General features: G+C 43.0%; 1 protein-coding gene across 17 annotated transcripts in view; it reads right to left on the reverse strand.

Moving 5' to 3' along the window:
* Positions 1-26,059, reverse strand: part of DEPDC5 (DEP domain containing 5, GATOR1 subcomplex subunit) — a 41,132-nt gene that overhangs the window by 9,416 nt on the left and 5,657 nt on the right. For 5 of the 17 annotated variants that reach the window (XR_005603191.1, XM_039561283.1, XM_039561285.1 and 2 more), the window contains exons 10-38: positions 24,528-24,589; positions 24,032-24,101; positions 23,509-23,581; positions 23,251-23,354; positions 22,798-22,872; positions 22,471-22,605; positions 21,941-22,002; positions 21,770-21,843; positions 21,164-21,233; positions 19,652-19,688; positions 19,111-19,231; positions 17,843-18,063; positions 16,089-16,292; positions 15,459-15,594; positions 14,995-15,092; positions 13,631-13,711; positions 13,013-13,078; positions 11,509-11,692; positions 10,260-10,420; positions 9,755-9,872; positions 9,413-9,580; positions 8,355-8,574; positions 7,370-7,503; positions 6,909-7,017; positions 4,098-4,160; positions 2,386-2,537; positions 1,542-1,619; positions 973-1,105; positions 48-156 (exon numbers count right to left, since the gene is read on the reverse strand). Coding sequence is in view for 16 of the 17 variants with exons in the window: in XM_039561283.1 (XP_039417217.1) it covers positions 48-156; positions 973-1,105; positions 1,542-1,619; positions 2,386-2,537; positions 4,098-4,160; positions 6,909-7,017; positions 7,370-7,503; positions 8,355-8,574; positions 9,413-9,580; positions 9,755-9,872; positions 10,260-10,420; positions 11,509-11,692; positions 13,013-13,078; positions 13,631-13,711; positions 14,995-15,092; positions 15,459-15,594; positions 16,089-16,292; positions 17,843-18,063; positions 19,111-19,231; positions 19,652-19,688; positions 21,164-21,233; positions 21,770-21,843; positions 21,941-22,002; positions 22,471-22,605; positions 22,798-22,872; positions 23,251-23,354; positions 23,509-23,581; positions 24,032-24,101; positions 24,528-24,589 (3,318 nt within the window). In the remaining variant the exon portion in view is untranslated. The other 12 variants (XM_039561284.1, XM_039561290.1, XM_039561288.1 and 9 more) reach the window with 12 other exon arrangements.

Raw genomic sequence — 26,059 nt, forward strand, 5'->3', positions numbered from 1 at the left:
AGCCTAGTAATTATGCAAAGGGAAAATCTTGTAATAACAATGCTGACCTCGGTCTGGTTCTTTGTCCACAACAATCTTGTAAAAATAAAAGCCATAAATAAAGGTTCGTAAAGCTTCTCCAGATGCATGGACAATAAGCTGCTCTTCTAGCATTTTCTGAACAAGAAAAGAGAGAACAGAGCAAACATGATAAAAAAGAAATCACACTTCCAGTTACATAAAAAGGTTTTTAGAGAACATCTTTTTCTTGACATCTTTTTGTCCAGGTATGTGCCTAACAAGAATACCAGCAAAGTTATCTCGATACTCAGTAAACGTAACAATTTCTTATCTCCCTGAGAGATTGTGTTTGACCTTTCCACAGATGTCTGTCTTCCTCCCATACCCTGCTCTGGTTTTATAAATGGATTTATAGAAGGTAAGAGTTTGGAAACATTCTAAGTTTTCTGTTAATTGATATGAGATCCCAGCAGAGTAATGAACTCCAGAACATTTCCAACTTTCTGCCCCTGACATAGTTCAATATAGAAAAATCCCTTGATGAATACAAGCAGTGTTCCTCCATAAAGTGTGTCTGCTTCAGCAACCATAACAGAAAGGTCATATGCTGGTTTTAGTACCACTTCATTAACTAATTACTAGAAAGGAAAACCAAATCACTGCCTAGTGCCTCAATTCCAATACAAGGCAGAGTACTCGGTAAGTACCAGCTAATTGGAGGCTATAAACAGAACCATCATCATGTAAGCAGAAAAAAATACATATTACTACTGAAGAATATGTTGCTGTTTTGTGATAGGGAATCCAAAAAATGCCATCATTACCTCATATTCTGTTGAGCTTTCAATATTCATCCATAAGAGGATTTTAATAAGTAACAGAAATTATTGCTACGCTTTGCTCTAAAACTTTGCATTCTTCACAGAGTGAGGCATTTCTGGCCCTCCACATGCCCCTGGATAGTTTCCTTACCTGCATTATGTCAATGGCCATGGCCTGGGTTTGCACCCCTTCCACATTATTCACCAGCCAGTGCACAACTTCTGCACTGATGAAGCAGTACGGGGAGAGCCCCTTCTGTTCAGAGAGCAGCTGGATCCCTGTGCTGAATCACAGCAAGTCACACGTGTTAATGCAGGCTGATTGAGAGCTCTTTTAAGTAACAAAGACAAAAATCACTGCTGGGTGAAAGAAAAAAAGCGGGGGGGAGGATAAAATACAGGACAAGAAATGCATAAGGCCCCTGGAGTGATGTATCATTGGCTTTTGGTAACAAGATGAAGAGTTGTCATTGACAGCACTTTAGTGACTTACTGGGAATTCTTGATTTGACAAGGTTCTGGGACTCTAATAATTGAAGTCTTTGCTCATACCTCAATTTCTATACAATTCCTTATTGGAGAGTCTGGAACTGAATCACAAAAGGAAGTTTAAAACTCTTCAACAGCTGACATGAGGCTCTCCTTTGAGTGACTCCACTTCTCATGTCCTCTTACAAAACATCTCATCAAATGTTAAGCACATTTATATTAAAAACTTACGTGGGGTGTTTCATGGCTTCAAGAATCTCTACCAAAGTGGAGGAGGAAGTCAGAGCACTTGTTGAACACTGCTGAGAGCTGGACAGTAAACGCAAGCACGTTCAAAAATCAAGGAAGCTGCCAGATTTGTTCAAATATGTACATTTAGGAAAACTGGTCTCTCTTCTCAAGAATGACTTTGCCACATTTATTTCCTTTTTCATCTCAAGAAGGACATCTAAAAGCATCAGATGTGCACTTCCCCCCTGAGGTCACCAGGACATTGCTATATGGACCCAATGCACACTGTGTCACATACAGCTGTACTCAGGAGCAACTGAGAGCAAACATTTTGAAGTTGGCTAATTTTTTTTTTTACTCTAATATACAACCACAGGAAACAGGTGCTAATAAAGTTTATTTTCAATATTGCTTCCTTCCCGGTGTCTCACTTCCAGGTTAGAACCTCTTGGATTTCATCAACCTACTTGATCCAAGTAGACCTGCAGGGCCCGCCCCCCCTTGCCAAAACAGACTGAAGATGTCAATTCAAAGCCTGGTTTCCTACTAGCAGATTTCAGAAATGGTATTTCTTCATTTCTTCAGGAATGAAGCCCTTCTTGTGGTGGAGAAATCAGGCCTTGTGTTCATTTAATTCTGGAAAACTGGGTTGCAGGGCTTATTTTACTACCACTCTCTCTGCACATGGAAATGCTGCAGTACGCTCTTGTGACAAGTGCCTGCTCGTGCCGACAGGCACAGCACAGCCTGTTCCCAGGTTCCTGTTTAAGTGCCCATTCCCTGACACCAGAAAGGGGCTGTAACTGAACAGCTCTGCAGTACAGCACTGCTGTGCCTTTCCTACCTGCCCTCTGCAGCACCAGCTGTGTTGTATCCCAGGTCTGCAACATTCTGGGTGCTTCCCAGGGCCTGGGTGCTGCCCCTGTCAGGGACCTGCCCCATGGTTATCAACATGTTGCCATCTGAGGTTGCAGGAACTGATTGATCGATAGAGACCTGTGAGGAGTAAATACAGCAACATCTCTATGAAATGCATAATGTAATCCATTTCCCATCTTCTCCCCTCCCTACATGATCTGTGTCTCACCCCAAGTTAGTCAGCAACAAGCAATACTCTAAGGAAGCACAAGCATATGCAGAAGGGATAAATTCAGTCTTATTTTGTCATCACTACAGAGCTCCTGACAAACAACAAATTCAGACCCAAATAAAGATGAGGATCACCAACCTAGCAACAACTGTGTTGAGAGAACTACTGGCAAACCAGCAACACCAGTCCAAGCCTGACATTTTCAACCCAAGTGAATAATTATGATTATAGGCACACAATAGACAGAACAGGACACTTAATCATCATGGTAAACATTTAGCAAATATAGTTTCAAGTCTAACTCTCAAAAATATGCAAATGTATCACATGAATTCAAGTTTCATAATGCTCAAAAAAATCAGCTCATCTTCCCTCCTTTCTCAGGGCAGTATGAGAAGGCTGGTTGGCACCCACCCACACCTGTCACCAAGACAACAGGAACACTTTCCTCCTGCAGGAACACTCACACTATTCTAATGGTAGACTGAATAGTTCACAAAATTAACATAAAATCATTTCAGAAAGAGCATGAATGCTGAAGGATTCAGCTAAGTACAGGCTGTAATTGCCATCTGTCATTAACACGTATGGTTTAGTAAAGGCACATTATATAAAAGCTGGAGAGGTGGGGGAGAGAACACGAATGGCAGAGTAACTCTAACTCAAGCTGGTGTAAATATGGGGGCTGCTCTGCAGTGATGAATCCACAGCACATACACAGCTAGAAATCACAAAGCTGGTAGCTTGACTTAGGTCTGAGAGCCAAGAGTCCTTTATTTATGCCATTTCTCACATCCCAAAAATCTCTAATGGCAGATGTCCCTTTTTGGGCAGCCAAAACCAGCAGATGCTCCAGGGTCAACTCTACAGTGCCCACAGCCAGCAAAAGCCACTCTCCCTCCTCAGGGCTCACTTCAACTGGCAGCATTTTCTATGGGCACACTGTATTACTGCTAATTCCTAACTGGTGTTAAGTGGACTAACAACTTCGGTCACAATGACTCTTTTAAACCAAGATGATACTAATATTCTCAGCCTCAGTTGTTTAGGAGTCCAAGTACACAATTTGATTTGGATATCTCCAGAGTCACCTGTCAATCAAATACCACAGAAGAAATTTAGCCAAGAATCAGACAAGTGAGCTGTTGCCATTTTGTTCAGTGAGGGAAGATGGAAAACAAGCACTTACTGAAAAACAAAAAGAGCAGCTTTAGTAGTTTACAACACAGTACTGCAAAGGACAGTGAGACAGGGCACATGAACATCCAAAATGCAGCACAAGCACTGAATGGTGGAAAAAAAATGATTGCATCTGCCCCTTTGTCCTGCCAATGCTGTGCATCCCACTCTCAATGAGAGCATGTGGAAACTAATACAGGTTCCCAGCGTGGCAAGCTCAGGACACAAATGCTGTCCATCACCTCAATCCAAAAGCCAGAGATGACAACAACCCATTCAAAACTAACCTGTGAGTAGAAGGCTGAAGCTGTGCGTGGGCTGCGAACAAAATCCATAAAGAAGCCCCCATCCTGAAGGCATCAGAGGAAGTAGGCCCATTAATGGCAACAGCAACAGGAACAAGGAGTTGAAGAAAAGCAAATACAAGGTTGTGCAAGTATGAAATGACCAGAGATAAAGTATGAGGAGAATGCAAATCCCAGACCCAGAAGGTCAGATGCAGCAGAATGCACAGCATCAGGAATTACTCACACACATATCCTTACTTTCTCTCTCTGTAACAAGACATTGCTCTTCCTTGGCACAGATGCTTTCCCAAAATTTTTAAACCCACATTGATCAGAAGCCAATTGAAACTGCAGCTTTCCCTCCATACTTCAAAGGAGAAAGTCTTGAGCTCTGAAGTATGGGGGCTTCCATCCCAAATAGAAAACTGAAATACAGAAACCACAGGTGTAATGACAAATATCCAAAGAAGGACAGGGGTTTTCTTCTAATCTGTTAGACATTCAAATGTTAAAGAGGGAGAGGCAAAGGAGCTCTTTTCAGGAAGTGCACTCTTCCTCTTAAATGCAGGTCTGGTACGGTGCAAAGGAAAGGGAAGAAAAACTCTTCACAAAGATCCTTCCAACACTATGTTTAATACTTCATGCACAATTAAAGAGATACTGCCTGTGCTATGTTCCTGCCTACTTACAAACCCCAGTGAATTTATCCCCAGCTGCTACTCAAAGACGCGTCAAGATTTTCTTATCATATAAGACAATGCAGTGGAAGTCATCTAGATTTTCATTCCTTATTTGCAATTCCTTATTCTGTTCCCTCAGCAAAATATTTTTGTCGTGGCTGCAGTTAAGATGCTGCTTACCTTGGTACGTACATATAAAACATTTTCTGGAAAGAATCAATGCCAGGGTTACGTGACTGGCAATTTACACATAGCAGAGGCAGAGCCAAGCACCCTGGATCCATGAGGGCAAAGACTTTCCAAAGAGATCATGGATCAAGCAAACTCACGGGGTTAAAACCACACTGTGTTGCCCAGTAACTGGCTAAAGTGACTTGTCAATTCTACTCTGAAATGAAGTAAAGTGAAGCCAATGGCTCAGTTTTGGTCTGGAGTAACTCCAGCACTGAGGAGCATGCTAGAAAAGCACTTGCTCCCTTGGCTGCTGGCAGAGCTCACAGCTGTGACAATTTGTCAGTTCTCTGGCTTCAAGTGTGTGGAAAGTCAGACTTCCCTGTGCTGGGGAGCCCTGCAGGGGCTGTGACACGAGGCACACACTTGCTGCTGTTCCCAAGTGAGCACAATGCTGCCTGTCCACTGACATCTTTCCAACAGGCATGAGCCATCAATTAGGAGATTCCAACTGCTTATGTCCCAGTCTCTGTGTGTAAATATTTACAGAAGTGTTTACTGCTGCAGCATGAAAGGCCTTCAATTGATAACACACTCTTCCAGAGTCTCCAGTCAGCCTTCCAGAGAGGCTTTTGAACATTACTTTCAACATTACTCAAGATGGCATTTTCTGGTAGCACAAAGTCTGCCAATTTGGTCCCAGCACACCCCTATGCCACTGCTAGGGAAGCCCACTCTGCCTTTTTCCCCCTTTGCCACACAGAAGAACTGGACACAACATTCTTTCCTCCTGCATTTCACACAGAATTTTTATCAGTTTTACTGGTAGAAAGGGACATTTAAGATTTCTGTATTTAAAGAGGGAAGCTGATTTTTCAAAATGGTATTAGAGGAGAATGCAAAGCCTGAATTATGATATGGAAGTTTGCAAACACACCTCAAGTCAGTTTGAGCACCTACTGTTTCCAGGTCTAGCACATCCTGCTCCAGATTCTCATCTGTGTTCTCCAAACACTAACACTATGAGTAAGTGTCTAGTACAGAGATGATCACAGTTACTCTATCACTTCAACTTTCAATATCTGGGTCTCCAGGATAACACAATACTTGTTCCTGGTGGTGGCACAAAACAGTGGACATAGAAACATTAGATGCTAAGAGAAAAATGCTGCAAGAAGTGGTTGATAGTGGTGAATCTGAGAACTTTTTCTTTTCAGTATTTGAACTGTTGAGCCCAAAGACAGGTCATATTTAAATCCTCTATTTTTATTCAGTTCCTTGTTACTTCTGTTGGAAGACCTTCATGCCAGAGCACAGAAAAATAATCGAATATTTCTGGGTGGACTTGGAGGCAGAGTTCCTGCTCTCCTGGCTCTCACAGGACAGTTGACAGAAAGGCTGAGGGATAGCACAGTCTTTTCTTTAAGTGTCTGAAGAGAGCTCCAGGAAGACCACTTTCTCCAGCCTGGAGTCCAGCCAGTGAAGGAATAACATCTAAATCACTTCTCAGGAATACATCCCCTCCTCTAAATGGAGGCAAAAGACTCAAGTTCCTGCTGTTAAAATTCCACTCAGTGTTCACACAGTCACAATCTAGAGGCTGATTTTCTCTCCAAGACAGCCTGCACACAGATCCAGGCAGCACTGTACTGCTACATCTGACAGTCAAGCCATGACTGAAATGAAATGTGCTACCAGCAAAGGAACTGCACTAATTAGCAAACAGCACTTAGATCAGCAAAACACCGAAATGGCATCCCAGGGATTCCATATCATTGTCACACTTCCAGAATTTAATTCCTCTGCCCTTGCACACAAAGGCCAGTACAGGATCAGCTCTTACTGGATTAGAGAGTAAGATGTGGTATGAGGTAGCCAAGTGCTCAGAGAAATAATCTTTGGTTATTGGAAGAATTTTTATGTAGAAATAGCAGCTAAAGAAAGACTAGGAAGTCTTTACCTTCCGAGGGCTGTCCATATAGGTGGGTGTGATAGCAATGTTCCCACTCTCCGAAGGCTGCCCAGAGCTCTTCCCAGAAAGCATTGCTGCTTGCTGCTCCCCCAGTGTCCTAAAAAAAAAAAAACAAGGAAGGAATACAGAGTTTATTCAAACATACTTTGTGTCAGCTTCCCCCCCAAAGGCAACTGTTGCAGAGGGGTACTGCTGTATATTCATATATTTGCTTTCCCACACACTGAGGGACAGATCCAACATTCCCTAAGTACCTTTTACCCCCCACAAACAACATGGACCCTTGAACTCAGTTTTATTATGCACATGTAATACTAACTTAGCATTAAAAATATTATTCTCCTATGTATGTAACACGAGACAAAGTTCCCCAAATGTGCTTTAGCCAGCCCAGGTGCAATATGTAGGAAGGATGTTCTAGGCTCTTCGCACAGCCTGTTGAGACTCACTTCTGACTGGCTTCCATCTGCAGCAGAGCTGAGAGTGCTGAGGTTCCTTTTTTCCCAATGGGAGGCCCAGACTGCTCCAGAGAGTGAGTGGAAATTGGACCAGCAATCTGCAAGCCTTTCATGGCAGACCCTTTCTAACAAAGAAAAAATGGAAGCACAGACTTAGTCAAGCTAGGCTTAACTAGTAAGCAAGAATACAACACCTCATGTCAGTGGGGGTTTATTGAGTACATTTTAAAAAGGGAGGCAAACTATTGGCTCCACAGGAAGTGGAATAGCCTAGTGTCTTGTGTGGATGCTATTCTGAAAATAAAATGTTTGTTATCCTGGAAAAGGTGAATTTGCTTTGAAGTAAATTACCCCATTTAGTGCGTGAACGGGAAGAGAATTTAATACACGAGCCAGTTTCTCTTCAGCCTCTTGAAACTACTGTTTACCAAAAAATTCACCCTTATGGTTCTCTTTTCGCAATCCCTCTCCTGAATCTGCAGCACAGAACCAACCCACGTTAACCCAGAAGTGACCAGCTTAACTACCTCAGACCCCTTTGATCAACTGTCTGCATCACAAGGCAGAGAGGTGTATGCAGGCTAAGCCCACCTGAAGCACAAAGCAGAGCACACCTGCAAAGAGGAGGCATCAGGCTCCTGGGTAAGAAAAGACCGGCCAAGGTATAAAACAGACCATTGCCAGCCTAAGATATGGCTCTGCTGCGCAGAAAAGCCTGGCTTGTCCCCGAGCAAGAACTGGCTGCAGTCACAGCAGCACAGGATGCTCATCCCGGGTAAATTTCCTCAAAGCTGTTAACAAGCCCCCACCGCTTGAAAGCTGACACAGCACACGGGTCAGCACTGGCCTTTAGGGATGGATTACACGGACACAGGCACACGTGCCCCAGCCTGCCTGGGAGGGACTCAGGTCTCCCTGCTAACGCTTCATAAGCAGCTCAGGTCACACCTAGCCTCAGCGAGGGCTGGGGACTCACTCGGATCATTCGATCGGAGCGGTGGCGGCGGCGGATGCGGTTCAAGCCCTCCACGAAGCGGATGAAGCCATCGAGGAGCTGCCACTCCTCCTCGTCGGAGCGGGGCTTGTCGCCGTACACGTCGCAGTGCGCCTCCCCCTCCATGATGCGCTTGGTGGCGCTGATGCAGGCGGGCAGCAGCAGGAACCGCGTCCTCCAGAACTTCAGGGACTCGATAAGGCTGCAGGAATGTGGAAGACAGGACAGAGTTCAGCCGTTTCCTGGGAAGGATTTTCCAGAATCTAAAGTACAAATCTACCTGCTGCACGTTTCAGTGAGTGCAGCGACCACCCTGCTGCTACCCCTGAGTCAGAACAAGCACGTGTGCAAAGGAATGGCCAGCAATTTGAATATCACTGGCAACAAGGCTATCCTCAGAGTAATTGTCACACAGATATGCTTTCTTTTCTGTAAAAGATAGGCCCCAAAGGCTTTTTCTCTAAAAACATGCAAGCAAAAAGGATTTTTCAAGGTGCACATTAGCGTAGGAGGTATTTTGACTGAGACCTGAAAAGAAAACATGATAAAGACTGGTTGTGTGGAGAGAAGATATCAAAAAAGCTATTGATACTAGTGGAGATATTCCACATTTCTGGTAAGCACTTGCTCCACAGCTTAGGAGTAGGACTGCAGTCAAGCCCAGTACTCAAGCAAACCTACAAAGCTCCAAAATAAATCAAAGTTTTGAGTCAGATCCAGAAATCAGTAAGAAGCCAAGAAAAGCATATGCGTGGTACAAAATGCCATCTTATTTCTTTGCATTTTTAGGAGAGAAAAAAACAAGTCCATGCTGAATTTTGTGATCAAGAGTCTGTATCAAAGGTCAGATAATGCACCAGCAACAGAGAGCAAGGTTCCTACAAGGCAACAGCTGCTGGAAGCTGACAGTGAAAGCAGGCCAGATATTCTCCCTGGAGTACTGAGCATTTGTGGGTTGAACTTGGTGACGAAATTTTAGGTCAAAAAGGAAAAGAGGCAATTAGGACACAGAACAGTCTGGATGGAAAAGGAGCTCTCACCTGAAATCCTCTGAGCCAGCAGAGCAGATATACTGATCCAAGTAATTCCACTTGTACTCTTCTAGTCTCTCATGGGAAAATTCTACCCAGCAAGAGACAAATTCAGAGTCAGAGTGTGAGGGGCACAAGCTGTAGGTGTAGTTTATCTGAGCAGATTCATATGGATACCTGAAAGATCAAACACAAGCATTAACCTCAGTATTATTGATACTGATGCTTCTCTTTCTTCTCCTAAAAAGAAAGAAGGTTCTAGAGTGTGTTCTTTCAAGCAAGCACAGAGAGCTGGAAAAGAATGTTCATCTGAACACTGACAGCAAACTGCTCAACCAGAGAGATACTTACTTTGGCAGGTACCGAGTCACAGTAATTATTTTGTCTTTTAAGGTGACTTTGTGGAAAGTACGGCCCATACTCAGCCAGTACTGATCCTCTTCCTCAGGTCTATTTCTCGACACAAGACCTAGTTGTAAAAAGCAAAACCCTTTCACTTACTGCAGTACTCAGAACTTTATCAACACACTGTGCATATAGAAAGGGACTCCAGAACTGGAGTCCAGAAGTGGGCTTCTGAACTCAGGACAAGCTAAAAATCCATCTTTCAGGCCACACTTTTAGGGAACAGTTGCACAATGAGTCTTTTGCTCTTACAGTTAAGATTTGCTGATATCAGAAGCAAAGAAGAGCACTTGGGATTCATATACCACCCATTTAGAACTTCCCTAGGCAGAATCACCAGAGAACAGTCAACATAAAGTGTTGAAGAACGGGTGGATGTGCCTAATTCGAGGTTACTGGGACTGGCAGAAGGAAAGACAAAGGCCTGACTTGTCAAGCCCAAGTCACTCACCTCGACTGTAGAGGGGACTGCTGCTGAGCGGGGGTGGCACGGCTGGGGCCGGTTTCTGTGGTTTGGATTGCACAATAATTTGATAGCCTTGCATGAGACGCTGACAAATAAACTCCTCAAATACCTGCTGGGCTGTCATCTGCACTCCTTCCTCATCCCTCCTGGACACAAAGGTTAAGCAGACTAGAATAAGGAAGCTGACCACATACCTATTCTTAGCTCTGCTCCGGGCCCTGAAGCCCTCTGCCTGGGAACACCTGTTTGTGGGAGCAGGAAGGAAAATGGGCACTTTTTGAGACAGGGTGATTAATTGTCTGGCAATATTTACTGCTGCCTTTGAAAGCAGTTTGACAACTAGTAACAAATTTGCCTGCAACAGTTGTGAAACAATAAATTTCCCAAAGACGGCTTTTTCAGCACTTTGCAGGCAGCCTCAGTACAGCTTGTACATGTTCAGGAGAGCTCAGAATGCCAGTGGGCAGCAATGCTCCAGCCTCTCCCACAGTGGGAAGTGGAGAGCAGAGAGGTTGTGGCATCTTATTACAACTCCTGCTCTGAACTTTGCCTTCCTACTGACATTTTTTTCAGGTGTTTCTTCATTAATCCTGTTACTTCCTATGTATTTCAATCACCCTGATTAATATTTTTGTTTTGTTCCCATAAAGCAGCAACACGAACAGGTCTTTTGATGTCTTACAAGTTATGGAAAGTCTGAAAAATGTTTAAGATAATGAGATTGCTTCAGTAAAAAAAACCAAACTAACCCTATTAAAGAATAGTTACCAGAGACCTCTAAGACAAGCAGAGAAGTTCTATTTGTCCAACTAACACTGTTTTCAAACAAGATTCTTTAAACTAAATATCCTTTAGAGCGAGGATAAGCATCTTAAACACTGTGTCCACATGCTTTGCTCATTTAGTGTTTCCAGAACACTAGAATGTAGATTAACTACTAGAAAGCATATTAAAAGAGATGATAGCTTGAGGTTGAATATTTTGATTGAAACACAACAGAAAAGAGACATAAAAATTTGTATGCAAACAATTTCTAACATAAAATCTACAGAGTGCACCATACTGTCTGATGGGAACATCAGAAAAGGTGCAAAGCTATCACTGGAAAAAAGAAAAATATAAGTATTCTGCTGCTCTGCTAGCAACCTATCATTCACTTGTACAGACTGCAGCGATCCTCTTCCATCACCTGCTCCTTAAGCACAGGACTGTACAGAGAAGGTGCTGGCCAAACCTGTCAATGTCAGCCTCTGGGAGCAGGTCATAGCAACCCTCCGTGTAATCATTCTGCAGGCTCTGGCGGTCGGGGAAGTAATCCGTGGTGAGAGGGAGACAGGCCGGAGTAGTGAGGGATTTCCAGTCCACTCCAACTGTACAACAGAAGCCTGGCACTACGGGGGGAGCAGACAGCGTCAGAACTGCCTCGTTGTGTCATGGGGGGCACACAAGGAGGGCATATGTCGTCACCCATGGAAAAACAGGGTGCACAGAAGGATGAAAGAAGTGCATGAAGAGGAGAGTTAGAAAGAATGAGAGACAAAAAACAGAGTTGGCATAAAGTCAACAGGGACAAAAAGGGGAGTGGAATGGGAAGGGAAAAAGAAAATAGGACGGGAAGAAGGGAGGGAGAGAAAGAGACAGAGTTTGTTAAACAGTGCAGTGCACATGCTGATTCAAACCCATCATGCAAAAGGCATTCAAAGTTAATACATTTAATTTCCTCTTGATTGAAAGCTAGAGCTGACATAGCCACTGCTCTTCCAAAATTACAGCAAGTCAGGTGCAGTTACTGATTATTAATAAACAGATCAACATTCCAAGTCTGAACAAGAAAATCAGACCAGTTTTGCGTCCTAGACAACTGCAGAAGGAGCTGGAGAGGAGAGAAAGAATGACAGACCAGCCTCTTTCTGGAATAGTACAACAGCAGAAAAGGGAGTATTTCCACAGTTATAAAAACAGAAGATATATCCAGAGGGGTGGGAAGACCAGAAAAATAGTAACTTGGAAAGCAATCTTTTCCCACACCCTTTCCTAGAGTTATGCTCCAGTTTTAAGATTACAGGGATGTAAAACTAGACATTAAAAAGGAAAAGCTAACTAGATTATACCAAATCATCAGCTCACCACTACATTACATTCTGACCCAATTCAAACAATCCATATCACCCACTGATTCTTAACTTCTTGTCATAGAGATCCTACAGCTAGAAATTTATTTTGCTATAAAAACATTAACACCAATGGCAGGAACACTGCGCAAGAAAGTAATACAGGACAGACTGCTATAAAGAAAAAGCTTTCTTAAGCAGTGACACACTTATTTTGCAAGGAAGTGAGGGCAGATATTTCTCAGTAAACGGTACCAAATTCAGAAACTGACTGTACTAATTCTAATTCTACAAGCTGGTACCAAACAAACTTTTCATACTGAGAGACAGATACCAGCTCAGCAGCTTTAGCTTTCTGCGTAATAGTGTCTGGTAAGGGAAGTATTTCAGATGTAACAAAACAAACAGCTTCACATGTTCTTAAGAGCTATGGAACTGCAATCACAGTGAGACAGTACAGGGAGATCCTGCAAATTACTGCAGGCCAAAATAAACCACTGCCAAAAGCCAAGGAGGCTCCTCAGTTTCTTGCCCACCACCTCCTCATGCCTCTATATATGTACATGCCCTTTCCCTCCCCATCTTCCCACCTATGCAAACTCTCTTCCAAACCTTCCTTCTGCTTACTTGGATCTGGAGAATTAGAGACAGCATCTTCCAAGGCATCCTTGTTCTGAGTTTTGAGATTCACCCCTACAAGAAAGAAATATGTGTTTTATTTTAACCAATTATGCACTTCTCTCAAATTTCAAATAAAAATAAATCAAAAGCATGATGATGTTTTAAGATACAGAATTTCTCTGCATGGAAAATCTCTGGGTTCTGCACAGCAGAAAGAAACACTAAGCCAATTAATGAGGAAAAATACATCTTGGATCAAATTTGAACATCACACTAGAAGTGTTCAATAGCTAAAGCCCAAGCAAAACCCTCCTCCCAAAATGGTGAAACATCTTGAAAAATAGATGCTATAAGCTCCTATAAACAACTGGTGTAGCACATGAGAGAAAAAGAGCTGCCAAGGAGGCAAGAAAAACTGCTGCCTTCAAAGCCATTTATCAAAATAAAAACTTCAGTAAGCTTCCAAATATTTAAAAGGAACTATTTTTCAAAACTAGCTTAGGTAGATTTACCCAGGAATTTGGTAGCAACATCGTAGCTGTTCCCTTGTAAAAGAAAGGGTGGATATCTACTACATGATGATGCCAGTAACGCGTACAGGAGCTGGCTCTAAGCGGCATTCACCTTTGACCAGCTCCTCCTGCCATCTGCCATCCAGACCGGGAATTGCAACAGGATTTACTCGCTCTGAGCTACCACCTCCATCTGCGGGGCAATAGCGACAACATCCTGAACCCCAAGGGAAATAGATGGGATCATTTTTCACTCTGAAGCCCGCGTTGCACCAAACCATGCTGCAGGCAGCAGAGGAGAACCAGACTCAAGAAATCGTACTTTTGGAAATTCAGAAAAACAAGCCCTCCCTCCCAACTGCTTCATTTCGTAGGTGACTCAAACCATAAGGGAGAGCCCTCAGTCCAATCACTGAGTCCCAGTGCGGCCCCTATAGATAGCTGAGGGTCTACAGACACAAATTCTGTAAAATGCAAGTATGTTTATTGCCAGGATTTGCTCTACAGTGTGCAAACTGCACCCAGCTGAAATGCAGTTTAGCAGTTGCAAAACCAGAGCCTATCTTGAAGCCAGAAAATACTAAAAATGTAAAGCAAGAAAATTAAATGTATTCAGACGAAATTCACAGAAGGAAGCAACAGAAAACAATTTTAAATGTGACTATGTGAATACAAGATGAGGCACAAGAAAATTAAGTCTGCTAACTTCTTCAAGGCTCTACAAGGCATAAGTGAAAACAAAATTGTTTTAATCCAGTGTAATTCAGAAGGGCAAATTTATTCTTAAAAAAATCTTTAAATTGGTTTTGAGAAAAGAACATAAATCTTGAATGCTGTAGTCCAAAAGTTCAATTTTTTTCCATGTGCCCAGCTAAAAAGTATGTTCACAAAAGCAGAGGGTAGGTCACAAAAAAACCAGACAACACAGCAGATGCTTAACATGGCATGCTGTTCCATTTACAGGGCTCAAAAGAAATGTTGAGAATTTCCACTAATTCAGGTGTCTAGGTAAGTTAAGGAAGATAGAGCTAATCTTCAACTGAAAGTACAGACATGTCTTCTCTCTAAAGGGTAACAGCTTAAGGCAACCCCACCTAGAAAAAAAAAGGGATCTGAACACCAGGGCGTATTTAGTTATTTTTTGAGTCTCGACATCACTGCTTTGTTATTATGGAACTCAGTAACTGCCTGAGAGCTTATTTTAAGAAAACAGTGAGCATCTTTCTATAGTAAACCTTGTAAGACAAACCTAGAGAAGTAGACACCTTGAACAAAAACAAACTAAAACCAACAAAGCAACCCAAAGAACTACCATATACCAAAAAGTCCAAGTAGGAGCACTAACAGATCACCGTTTTCCCACTCTTAATTCTTCCTGCTTTGCAGTGCCTGTCCACCCACGTGCCTCGAGTCCTGCCTTGATGCCCCAGGGCCGCCAAGGCCAGCACTCTCCCGGCCCCGCCTCTGCCCCGTTACCTGCACCGGGGCCGGCCCCCAGCCCGTTCCCGTACTCCTCTGCTCCGCCGAAGCTCAGGAAGGAGCTACTGTCCCCTGGATGCCGAGAGCTGACGTGCCTGCAGTGAAACAAACCAGCCTGTTTTGTATAACCCTCCTCACTCGTGCCATTCCCTGCTTTTAGCAAATATAACAACAAGACCTCAGCCCCTCTGCCTCAGCTGAGCCCGGGCTGGAACCAAGCTCATCCCTCACTGATGTTGGCAGAGATGGAATGGCACAAGGGCAGCACAGAGAAGGGTGTAACAGCATTCCACATCTGTCCATACTGTTTGTTCTTTGCCTCCACCAATAACCAAATTGCAGGACAGCAAAGAACCAGCTACTCGTGTCCTCTCAGGAGAGAAATAAAGCTTAGCTGGCTATTTACAGATCTGATTTCATGGTTTATAAACCCAACATTCAAGACTGAGCAAATGGCTCACCTGCCAGTTGCCTCATGGTAAGCCAGCTCCAGCAGCTCCGCAGATGAATGCGTCAAATCCTGCTGCCCACTGCCCTGCATTTCTGCCATATTCTGGCGGGTTTGATGATGGATCTGGATAGCTTCTCCTGAGGGACCTACACAGTTGCAATTGGATCACTGATCACCACATCTGCACTGACTCCTCAGTTGCTTGTACCCTTCTTTTGCCAACAGAATAGGCACTGACATTAAGAAAGCATGTTTACAAGATCTTCAAAGCCTTTAACCTCTGCCATCTCCTCTGAAGCAAGTAAAGCAGAATATTTTTAAAAACATTTTGGAGGGCCTACTTACAAGGCATTAAACAATTATGTGAACAATTCATCATCAGAAAATCTACCCAAATTGTAGTTACAATTCCCTTCAACAGCCTCCATCTACTGTAAGATTGTTCTGTACCTGATCCTGCTCATTTGCAAATAGAGGTGGTATTTTCCAAAAGAGAATTGATCAGGCCTGTACACTCATTTCAGCCTCTGGTAGTGTGCAGAGAACTTTAATGCACCAGAGCTCCTACTGGCTCTCTTCTTGTGCTAATCTTGGACAAGGACAAAGTAGCAGCAGCCAAATGTGCTGTGAGGCAGCTCACCCACAGGGAAGGTGTGCATCCAGCGCCTGCGGTTCGACGTCAGCTTCATGGGCATGCGGGACGGGGCGAAGGGGTTGATGAGCGCGCGCTGGGGTGCGTATCCCCCCGGGCGGATGTGCAGCATGGACTCAGCACTGCCCACATGGAACCTCCCCGGAGCGCTGGAGTCACGCTGCTGCGACTCCAGCGTGCTCTCAAGAAAATCTAGAAAACACCACAAAGTCAGCATGAGATCGTACAGGAGCCAAGCACAAGAGAATTGACTGCTCAAGGATATAAAGATTGCCCAGGATAAGTGGAAATAAGGAGACCTAAGAAATAAGCAGGCAGAGAAGCTGAAAGCAATTCCTATCCAGCCTGAAAATTACAATGTAAACAAGAACCCAGACAAGAAAAGGTAATATTCCATCTGCCATTACAGCACTGCTGTAAACTTCTACTAAATTAATCCATAAAGAAACCACTTGCTAAGCCATTTATGAAGAATTACTCGGACCTTTGAGAATTCCTGAGAAATCAAAAGACTGACATAACAGAAACTTCAGGATGAGTACCAAAGACATGGCAGAAGCCACAGCTGAGCCTTGTACACATGCCTTTTCTGTAACACTCAGATCTGAGCACTGAAATCAGGGATTAGTCCCAGAAGACATGGTACCTGATCTCCACAAGACACCGGTTAGTTGTCACTATTCAGTGTAGAACAGAAGTTATTCAGAAACAGGAGAGAAAAATATACCAGATGGATAAGTAGTAATTACAGTGCCCAACAACTGAAAATCCTAGAGAAGGAAGGGCCTCATTTACCATTCTATACTGTCAAATGCAACATATGAAAAACCTCAGTTTCTTTGACTCTTTCCTCCCCGCCAGTCCTAATCCACACACATCCTCATCCTGCTGAACACCTTCAGCTGGGTCACACGACTATCCTTCAAACTAAAGGAGTAACAGAAATACCAAAGAAAGAAAAGAGTTGTATTAACTGACAACAGGGGAAAAGATGAAAGGTAGATGTAACATCAAGTACACTGTGTGAGAGCAGTTCCACACTAGTAACTGCGATTCCTGTAACAGGATAAATATGATATCAGTGTCATACACCATGGCATGAAAAAAAACATGAAGAGGGATAGAATTTTATAGAGGATAAAGCAGTTGCGGGAGGAATACAATTTACATTGAGACGAGCTGGGTTTGTGGAAGATACTGCACTCTGCCTGAGAACAAAATTAAATTGGGAAGGAAGAAAAGGGGAGTGCTAGCACTGCTAACACACTGAGACAGCTCAGCAGTACACTGTCAAAAGGAAGGATCCAGAAAGTGAGTCTTAATGACAACAAATCCCCACAGAGAGATGCTATAAGCAGGGTCCCCCAGGGCTCACTGCTAAGGCCAGTTCTCATTTGACAGATTATAGGTGACCTGAAAAATACAAGTTCCTTGTGTATGTCCACATTTGCAGACAGGCACAGGAGAATAGTCAAGTACTGAAAGAAGGCAATAGGCAAGGGAAAAGAGAAAATCAGTGTCAGGACACTTCTATTTACGATAAGCCATTAAAAAAAAGCAATGGAATTGGACAAGGATGACAAGGGGAGAATGCACACCCAGCTGCAGCTGGAGTTATGGAAAAGTTGTACCATGAGTGCCAATATAAGCACCATCTCCTCTGTGCTGGCCTGGCAGTGGCCAACACAAACGTCCACCTTCTCTCCCCACCAAAGATACCTTCCCATCTGCCCCAGGCTGACCTCTGGTGCTGGTATAGCCCAAGGAGCTGCTGACTTCACACTGGTGCAGGTGAGGCCGCGGGATCATCAGGATGTTGGAGATCTTGCCCAGAGAGCTGTCATCAGAAGCCTGGCTCCTCACCTCTTCCGGGGGCAGCGTGCGGCTCTGCAGGGAGGGGCTGCACGAGACATCGTACGAGCTGGAGCTCTTCCTCGTGCGGCTTTCCCTCTCCCTCACAGACCTGATGAAAGGGATGCGCAGTGACAGGAAAGAGAGATTAATCCCCAGGTTATCAGGGGGCTGGAACAGGCCCAAGTCATGCAAAAGACTCAATGCTCAGCAGGTGAACTCAAGAAGAGCATTACAGGGAAGCCATCACTATCTTTTTTGACTGTTTGGGTAATTTATACTTCTGTGCATCACACAACACAAGAACACTGCAATGCTTCCAGCACAAGCACTGTGAAAGGGCCTGCTCAACTCCCTGTGCAATCCTACAGATATCACACCAACCTGGTAGAGATGTGGCCTAGAAGATACCAGCCTACAGCTCAGCCTACAGCGCCAGGAACATGTAGCCATAGGGAAACTACTTGGAATTATGAACTATTTAAATTGTGCTGGCATCTTTCAGCATGGGCTCCTACAGGCTGCTAATATTAACATATTAATAAGTGAGTCCACATGCTCAGAGTTAGGCAATACTACTAAAGAAGCAAAGCAAAAAAAGTACTTCAAAACAAGCTTGTCAACCACGTATTTCTGAAAAAGCACTTAAATTTATAGTTTATTCAACTGATTTGGCCAGGACCTGAGAATAATCAGCCTTTCTCCTAAGACAGAAGGACATGAAATAGTTGAGAACCTGCACTCAGCTTTTCTGTTTCTTCTCTCATTCAGAGAGGCATCATTTTCAGGGAGGATTCCTCACCACACTCTTCACCAGTTACTAAACAGTGCATCAAACAATCTATTTCTACAACTATGTGCAAATCTACTGTGCAAATACTTTCTTAACCCCCTTGAAGAATCTGCTAGGGAGACTAGCTTTATTCCACTTCAAACAAAATTAAAGATTTAAGGAAAAAAATATATTTATGCCTTATCCTAGACCCCACACATTATTAAAATACCAGAAAACCAGTCTCAAAGATCAGGTACAGAAGAAGCTTTTTGTTCAACTGTGAGCATGTGGAGATCAATTCTCCTTGTATTTCTCCAAGTATTTTATGTATCAAGCATACATAACATGGCTACTCTAGAACCAGTGCACTCACAAGCCTCTCACCTGAAAGTGGTACAGCGCTGGGCTCTGGATGGGCCTGGCAGTCGGAACACTTGGGCATCATAGCCATCGTAATCTACCTGGATAGGCAAGGCATTCTCAGCATCCTTTGGTGCTCCTAATGCTGAAATAAAAATCATACAGCACTGGAACCTCTTTCAAGAATGTTCAAGATCTGCAAGTCAGAGTATCCACCCCTCACCCCTAAAGAAAGTATCTATTCCAGAAGAAATCTCAAAGTGTCATGAGCAGAGCAGCTGGAGCAGCTCAATTATCAATGCTGGTGCCTCTGAATTAGGCTTGCTGAGGCCATAATGTCTTTCCCCCGTATATCCTAAACACTAAATGAGTTAATTGTCAAGAAGTCAACTGGCACATGCACATTAACATCCTGAGTAACAAATACAGGAAACACTTAAGTATGGGTCTGATGGTTTTCTGTAACAATTGTCCCTTCCTTGTGCTGGAGTGTCATTGTCTTACTGCAGCTGTTTGTTAGTTTGGGAGTCAGTGGGACAGATAATTCCAGAACATAATTACTTACAGGCATCACGATTATTTTTTGCTTTTTCCATCAATGGCTGGAGAGTCCAACAAAGAAAGCACGAAGTGACCAAAAAAACAAAGAAAGAAAAAAGAAAGAGCAAGAGAAAAGACAGAGGGAAGGGAAACAGTCAGCATGTTTTAAGGAAACATCCCCAATGTGATCAAGCAGACAAGGTTTAGCTTGCTGACTCAGTGAGGCAGCCAGATAACTTCAGAAATATTAAATACTGATACTTGGTCACAAACCTGTGTGAAAAACACAATGCTCAACACCTTTCCTCCTCTCCATAGAGTTATTTGTTACAGAATGAAACTCTGATTTTTATGGTGGCTAAAACATTTCTCACCCAATTTTATCCTAGAAAGGAAAGACCTACAAACTAGTCCCTCATTCACAATCCCTACAACAAACCTTGCAGCTTTGCTTTCACAGCCTTTTAACACAGAAAGTTAGTTCCAGCTGTTGGAATACTTGCTAGAAATATTCTGATGCTTGACTAAGAAGAGGTATCTGACATGCTAGCTGTCTTGGGGTGATTTTATGATAATACTGTGTTCCCCTATCATCTGCTTATTGCCCAGAAATGGGTCCCACAGCCTTAAGCTGGGTCCAGAAGAGGGGGGAGAGAAGCTGGGCAAATTCTTCAGCGCGCGTTGTGTTCAAGGACTCACACACACTCCCCTGCGTTCTCACCACTGCAGAGCCGAGGGAGCACCTTCCTGCTTTTAGCCAGCCTGTTAGCTGAGACAAGAAATTTTCCCATGCCAGCATACCGAAATCCTCCAGTAGCTGCCCCTCCCTCTTCTGGAACTGTTGGGCCTAGCTGTGATCCGAGAACCAGATCATCAGATCCCACGGACCAGCGGGGAGGCGGCGGGGACGCCACATCCCGGCCCAGGACCTCGGGAGGGGCCAAGCCAGATACAGAGGGAACTCTAAATCCACCAGCTTTCTCCACATTGAGGAGGTTTAATATTTTAACAGTTATTCTTTTTTTTTTCCTGTGCTGTAGCGGTACGGAGCAGCAAGGAGACCCCAGGCAGGTGCAAAGGAGGAACTTCATTGACAAAAAACCCGGCCTTTTTATGCCGTTAGTCGGTTGTCAGTTTACATAGTTTTAAGGCACAACAAACCCAATTTAACCAAACACCATACACCATGTTGCGGGCACGAGGCATTCACGTGGCGTGCTTCACTTCCTCTATTCTAGCTGAGTCACTCTCCCACAGTCCCTTTCTACTTAGGCTAAGTAACAGGCCAGAGCCACGATTTTACCAGGCCTTCCCTTTACAGAGCTTTACCTATTGGTCACACTGTGCCTTGCCAGCACTCTGCTTGCTAAATAATTTTTTTTTTTCACTTTCATCCAAGAAATTCCTTTTGTATTGGTGGGGGAGGGGTGCTGAAACCTGTCTTCTGGGGAGGACACGTTCCTTCCAGAGCATTTCCCCCTAAACTTGTCTCAAACTGAGACACTAGTAAGAAAATATAAATCAGAAAGATACCCACCTTCCTTCCTGCCAGCTTGATCCGTGGAGTGAAGCTGTTACACAAGAGTTGGCTTTTGGATGTATAGAAACTGAAAGAAAAACCAGGGTGGCTTTAAGGTGTTCTAAGAACTCAACACAGTTGGTTTGCTACACAGTAAACAGACCAGGAACCTGAGTCAGCTATTGGATGGAGAAAATGGGATACCTTTCTGTGCATAAACAACATATGGAAAACATGGAGGTATGGTTGAGAGAAGCTACTCTTTGCCTAAAGACAGGGCTTTGATACTTGTAGAGCCTCAGTCTAGACACTGCTTCATATGCTTAACACCTGCACTGCCCAGTTCATTTTCTTTCTACAGAAAGACATCCACTTCCACTGTGCCATTTACACAACTCTCTCTGATTTGCACAGCTGTAGTGACTCACACCAGCTGTTTCAAAACCCTGTCATTTCTGTTATGTTGCATTAATGCCCAGAGTTCTTCAAGAGTAATGTAGTATTTCCTTTGCTTCAAAAGGAAAGCAGAGGAAATAAACAGTGAAAGAAGAAAGAGAATTCAAGACATTTTGAGGAGGAAAGCAAAGCAGAAGTGTTTAGCAAAGGCTGACAGAATTCACCTACCTATGATTTATCCAGTGTGGAATATTGTAGTCATCACCCATTCGTGAGTCACCAGGGCCACAGCGATTATGGAGCTGTAAGAGTAATTCAAAAGCAACTAATTGTATCCAGCCAGTCACAAAATGAGTAACGTTTGTAGTAGGAACAGAGAGAAGGGAAAAGCAGCCTTACCTTAAAGAGCGGTACAGCATGCAAGGGTTGCTCTCCCATGCACACCAAATCCACACCTATCCCTGTAAACAGACAACAGTAGAGTTCAGCTATCAACCAAGCAGGACTGATGTGCTAAGACAAAACAGATGATCAATTTGAAGACCCAATTCGTATTCACATACTTTAAGAGGTAATAATACTGAAAACGGTAGTCAACAGTCCCATGGTATGGTTACAAACCAACAGTACCTGTGGGAATATAAGAAATGTTTTTTCTAAATTAATGCAACTCATGCAAGATTATCCTTTAAGGGAAAGGTTTGCATGGACAGGTGAAGCTCTCTATCACAAACAAAAGAAATTAAATGCCTGTAAGGACTCTGAAAATCCGCCCATTTCAATACGAAGTGCAGACACAAGTCTTGCAGCTGTAACCCCTCCTCCCAGAGCACATGAGTTACCGCAGATACTTTTTCACAGCCAGAAAAAGCTAGATCTTTTCCAAATCCATGTTTGCCTTCAGAGAGACTGCAGGCACAGCTACTTACCATTGTCAATCATCCGCTGCTTGGTCAGGATCATGAGGAGCCGATCCACCTCGAACACCCCCACCCCGGGGGTGATCACCACCGACATCTGCCCGGTGCGGTCAAAGTTCCGGTTGATGTAATGCTTGTCAAACACTGCCAGAGAGAATGCAGGAATACTTTTAAAAGACCCTGGATGTTTCTTTTCAGAGCAAGGGAGGTGACCACCTAATACTCGCCTCCTTTTCACAGTGTTAAGGGAAAAGTAACAGAAGTCCACACCCATTTATGGGCAGCTGCTTTAATGGTTCTTCTCCTGTATATTTTTACCCATTGCTCATAACTTACCATTGAATGAAAGATTTATAGCCTCCAGGTAGTTCCCTTGTGCTGAGGTAGAATTGTAACCTGGAGGAAAGCCCTCTGGAAAAGTATTCAGAAGGCAAAAAAAAAAAAAAGTCACCATTCCTGTATAGACTTGCTTTATATAATAAAAGAAAACCACAGAAAAAATACATCTGTACTAAATACTACTAGTTCAAAAAGTACTGGCAAAATTGATATTATTAAGTTTTACGGAAAGATCCAGGCAAATTGCTCAGCCAGGAGAGCACTAAGAGGCACAAGACCAGACTCCAACTGAAACTGGATAGTTTACTGACAAACCAAAAAAAAACAAAACAAAAAAACCCACAAAAAAACAACAACACCACCCAAACAAAAAAAAAAACCCACCAAACCCAAAGAAAGAGAAAAAAGAGAGAGCAAAGGATAAAAGCAGGGAAAGGAGGATTCTTGTACCTGCTTGCTCGAGTCGTACCAACACAGGATACTGGATGAAAAGCTTTTTAATGGTCACAAGCAACGAGGTCCACTCTTCCCGCCTCTCATTCTGAACTACGACTCTAGAAAAAAGACAACCTAATGAGGCCCATGAAAGGAAGTCATGAGGGGAAGTGAGAAGGGATTAACAAACTATAAATAAATGCACAAAAGAGTGCATTGAGTTGCACATACACAGTGGGATAAGAGGTGAAAAGAACTGGGAGGAAAACATACTTGTAAAAATCTTCATAAAATCTTCCCTCATGATCCTGCCGAATCGATGCACGATGTGTTTCAGGAAATTCATCTGAAATGGAAGGAAAAGCACATCTTATCCCATGCTCTTGTATAGAAATGACTCATCTTTTCCAGCAAGAAGCTATTATTTCCATTAAAAATAAACAACAGAAAAACCAACCAAAAAAAAAAAACCCAAACAGAAAAGCCCCCACCAAACAAACTATAAATACAGTTTTTTATTTTATAAATAATTGGAGAAATATCAGACTTTCTATACAATATAAAAACTGCTTTTAAACCAATATGACAGCTTGAGTATGGTAAGGAAAATTTGTGACATTCTTCTATATAAGGTTTTCACTGCAGTACTTTCATAACAATCTCTATGTACCTAATGTGTTTGACAGAGAATACTGTGAACATGGCAATTAAGAGAAGTCCCTGTCAGCCTGTGACCAACTTTCAACAGAGGAGATAGGTTTAAAAATGGAAACATGAAAACAGAGAATTTGCGTACCTATAGATTTTGCTTCATAAAATGTTCTTGAAAATAGAACCACTGTCACTTCATGGCTGCAATTCTTCTCCTGTCCAGGAAGAACAAATGCAAAAAGAAAACCTTAAAAGTCACATTCTGTAGAAAACTGTGGATACACACATATAATAACACCCTGTCTCCCCTCACACCCAGAAACAAAGGTAACTAACAAAAACTAGACTGTGGCATTAATGGATCTGCATTAGTGCTCCATCTGTCTCTCTGACATAACAAAAGGGTCTGTCCTGCAGATTCTGTGCTGCTTGGCTATATCATATTTACCGGGAACATTCTCCACTAGTCTCTAAAGAAGCTCCTCTCTGTAGTTGTCAAGATGTTTGTTTAGAAAACAAGACAGTTGACACAATTTGTTTATACCTACAGCAATTTGATATTCTGATGTGTTACTGTTCAGAGAAATGTCCCTAACAATTCCAGAGAAATAAAAAATTAAAACTGAACTTGATCTATTTACCTTCCATTTTGTGAAGAGGTCAGCAAGGAAACCATTCACAGCTTTCTCAAAGTATAGATCCCCTGCAAAATAAAAATCTCCCAAGCATCAGAAAACAACAGTTACTTCAACTATGGGGCATATCTAACCCTAAGATTCTAGGACAACTATATTTATTAAAATTAGAGCAGCTGTGTGCGTAATAAAGGCCAATATCACTAAAATAACATGATAAAAAGATTAAAAAGCATCACTTTTTCAGAGGATGTAAACATGACTCCTACTGCCAGAAGGATCTGACCCTTAATTCATTTTTCCAACACATTTGCAGCATGCTGGGAAAGCACCTGCACTGTCTTTTAGGCATAGAATGCACAACTGATCCCCTGCTCTGTTTTGAATAGTTGCCCAGTTCCATATGCCTAAACACATGGTCAAAGGAAGTGGCAAGAGGTTTGCTAAAGAATTAAGCCAGAAAAAAAAATAGGATGACACAGAGAAGTGACTCATTCTTAATGCCTAAAGTTGTAATACCTCCAGCTGAAGTTACCAACTTCTACCTGGGCTAAAGCAGGTTTTACTTCCTCAGTAAAGCCAATGTCAAGAGAAATCTAAACATCAAGGTCCTCTTTGCACAGGACTTCCATAGATTTCTGGCTTCAGGATTCACAAACTTGCGCCTGCTCTCATCACCCAACATGTTCATATCTATAGAAAACCTTTCCAATGCTCACAGTGATTTCATCACTGAGATAATGATACCCAGGCTCTACGCGGACAGGAAAATGACAGCACAGCCAGGACAGAAATGGGTGGTGTAGAACCCAGAGTGCAGAGAGTATTTCTCTGCCTGTTTTGAAGGGTTCTACCCCCCTGGACAACACTGTTTTTGACCTTTGTCCTTGGAGAAAACTGCCTACCCTCTGGGAAGAACTCAAATCTACACTGGTGTGAACTAGGTGATAGAATATTATGTAAGATCGTCACAGGGTGAAAAATTTAGAAGATTTGGGTTTGTTAATGTAGTAAATAGATAAAAGCAAAAAACTTCAAAATGGAGGAATGTTGTTGTTCTCCAAACCTTCTTCTACTACTCCATATTCTGCAGTAGAAGTAGTTTGGGATGACTGGATAAAGAATTCCGCAGTTCCTGTCTCTGTGACTAGATGATTTCTTATACATTGGTGGAAAAGTAAAAATAACGTACGCTTTTAGTAACCATTGGTTAATTTACCTTTGAAAGACTGTGTAAATCTTGACAACGGGGCATTCTCCTGCATTCTCTGCTCTGTGCTATGTCTAGATCACATTAAGTGGCTCTATTTCTCTGATAAGACTTAATATTAACAACTATCTGAAAGCAGAGAAGGCTGGAGGTCCGTTTGTCTCTCGAACTCCTGGCAAGGACTCTAAATTTCTCCCCCAGCAGGGGAGGCATAATTACAGCACAGTTAGTGTCAGGGTGGGACTGAAAGTAAGGATCTAAGGCAACACCACAGCAGACCTTGGAGCACTGCTTAGGCCAAAGGCAGGACATTTTCGTTTGCAAGTAG

This window comes from Corvus cornix, chromosome 15 (assembly GCF_000738735.6).
Source record: "Corvus cornix cornix isolate S_Up_H32 chromosome 15, ASM73873v5, whole genome shotgun sequence".
Taxonomy (NCBI): Eukaryota; Metazoa; Chordata; class Aves; order Passeriformes; family Corvidae; genus Corvus; species Corvus cornix.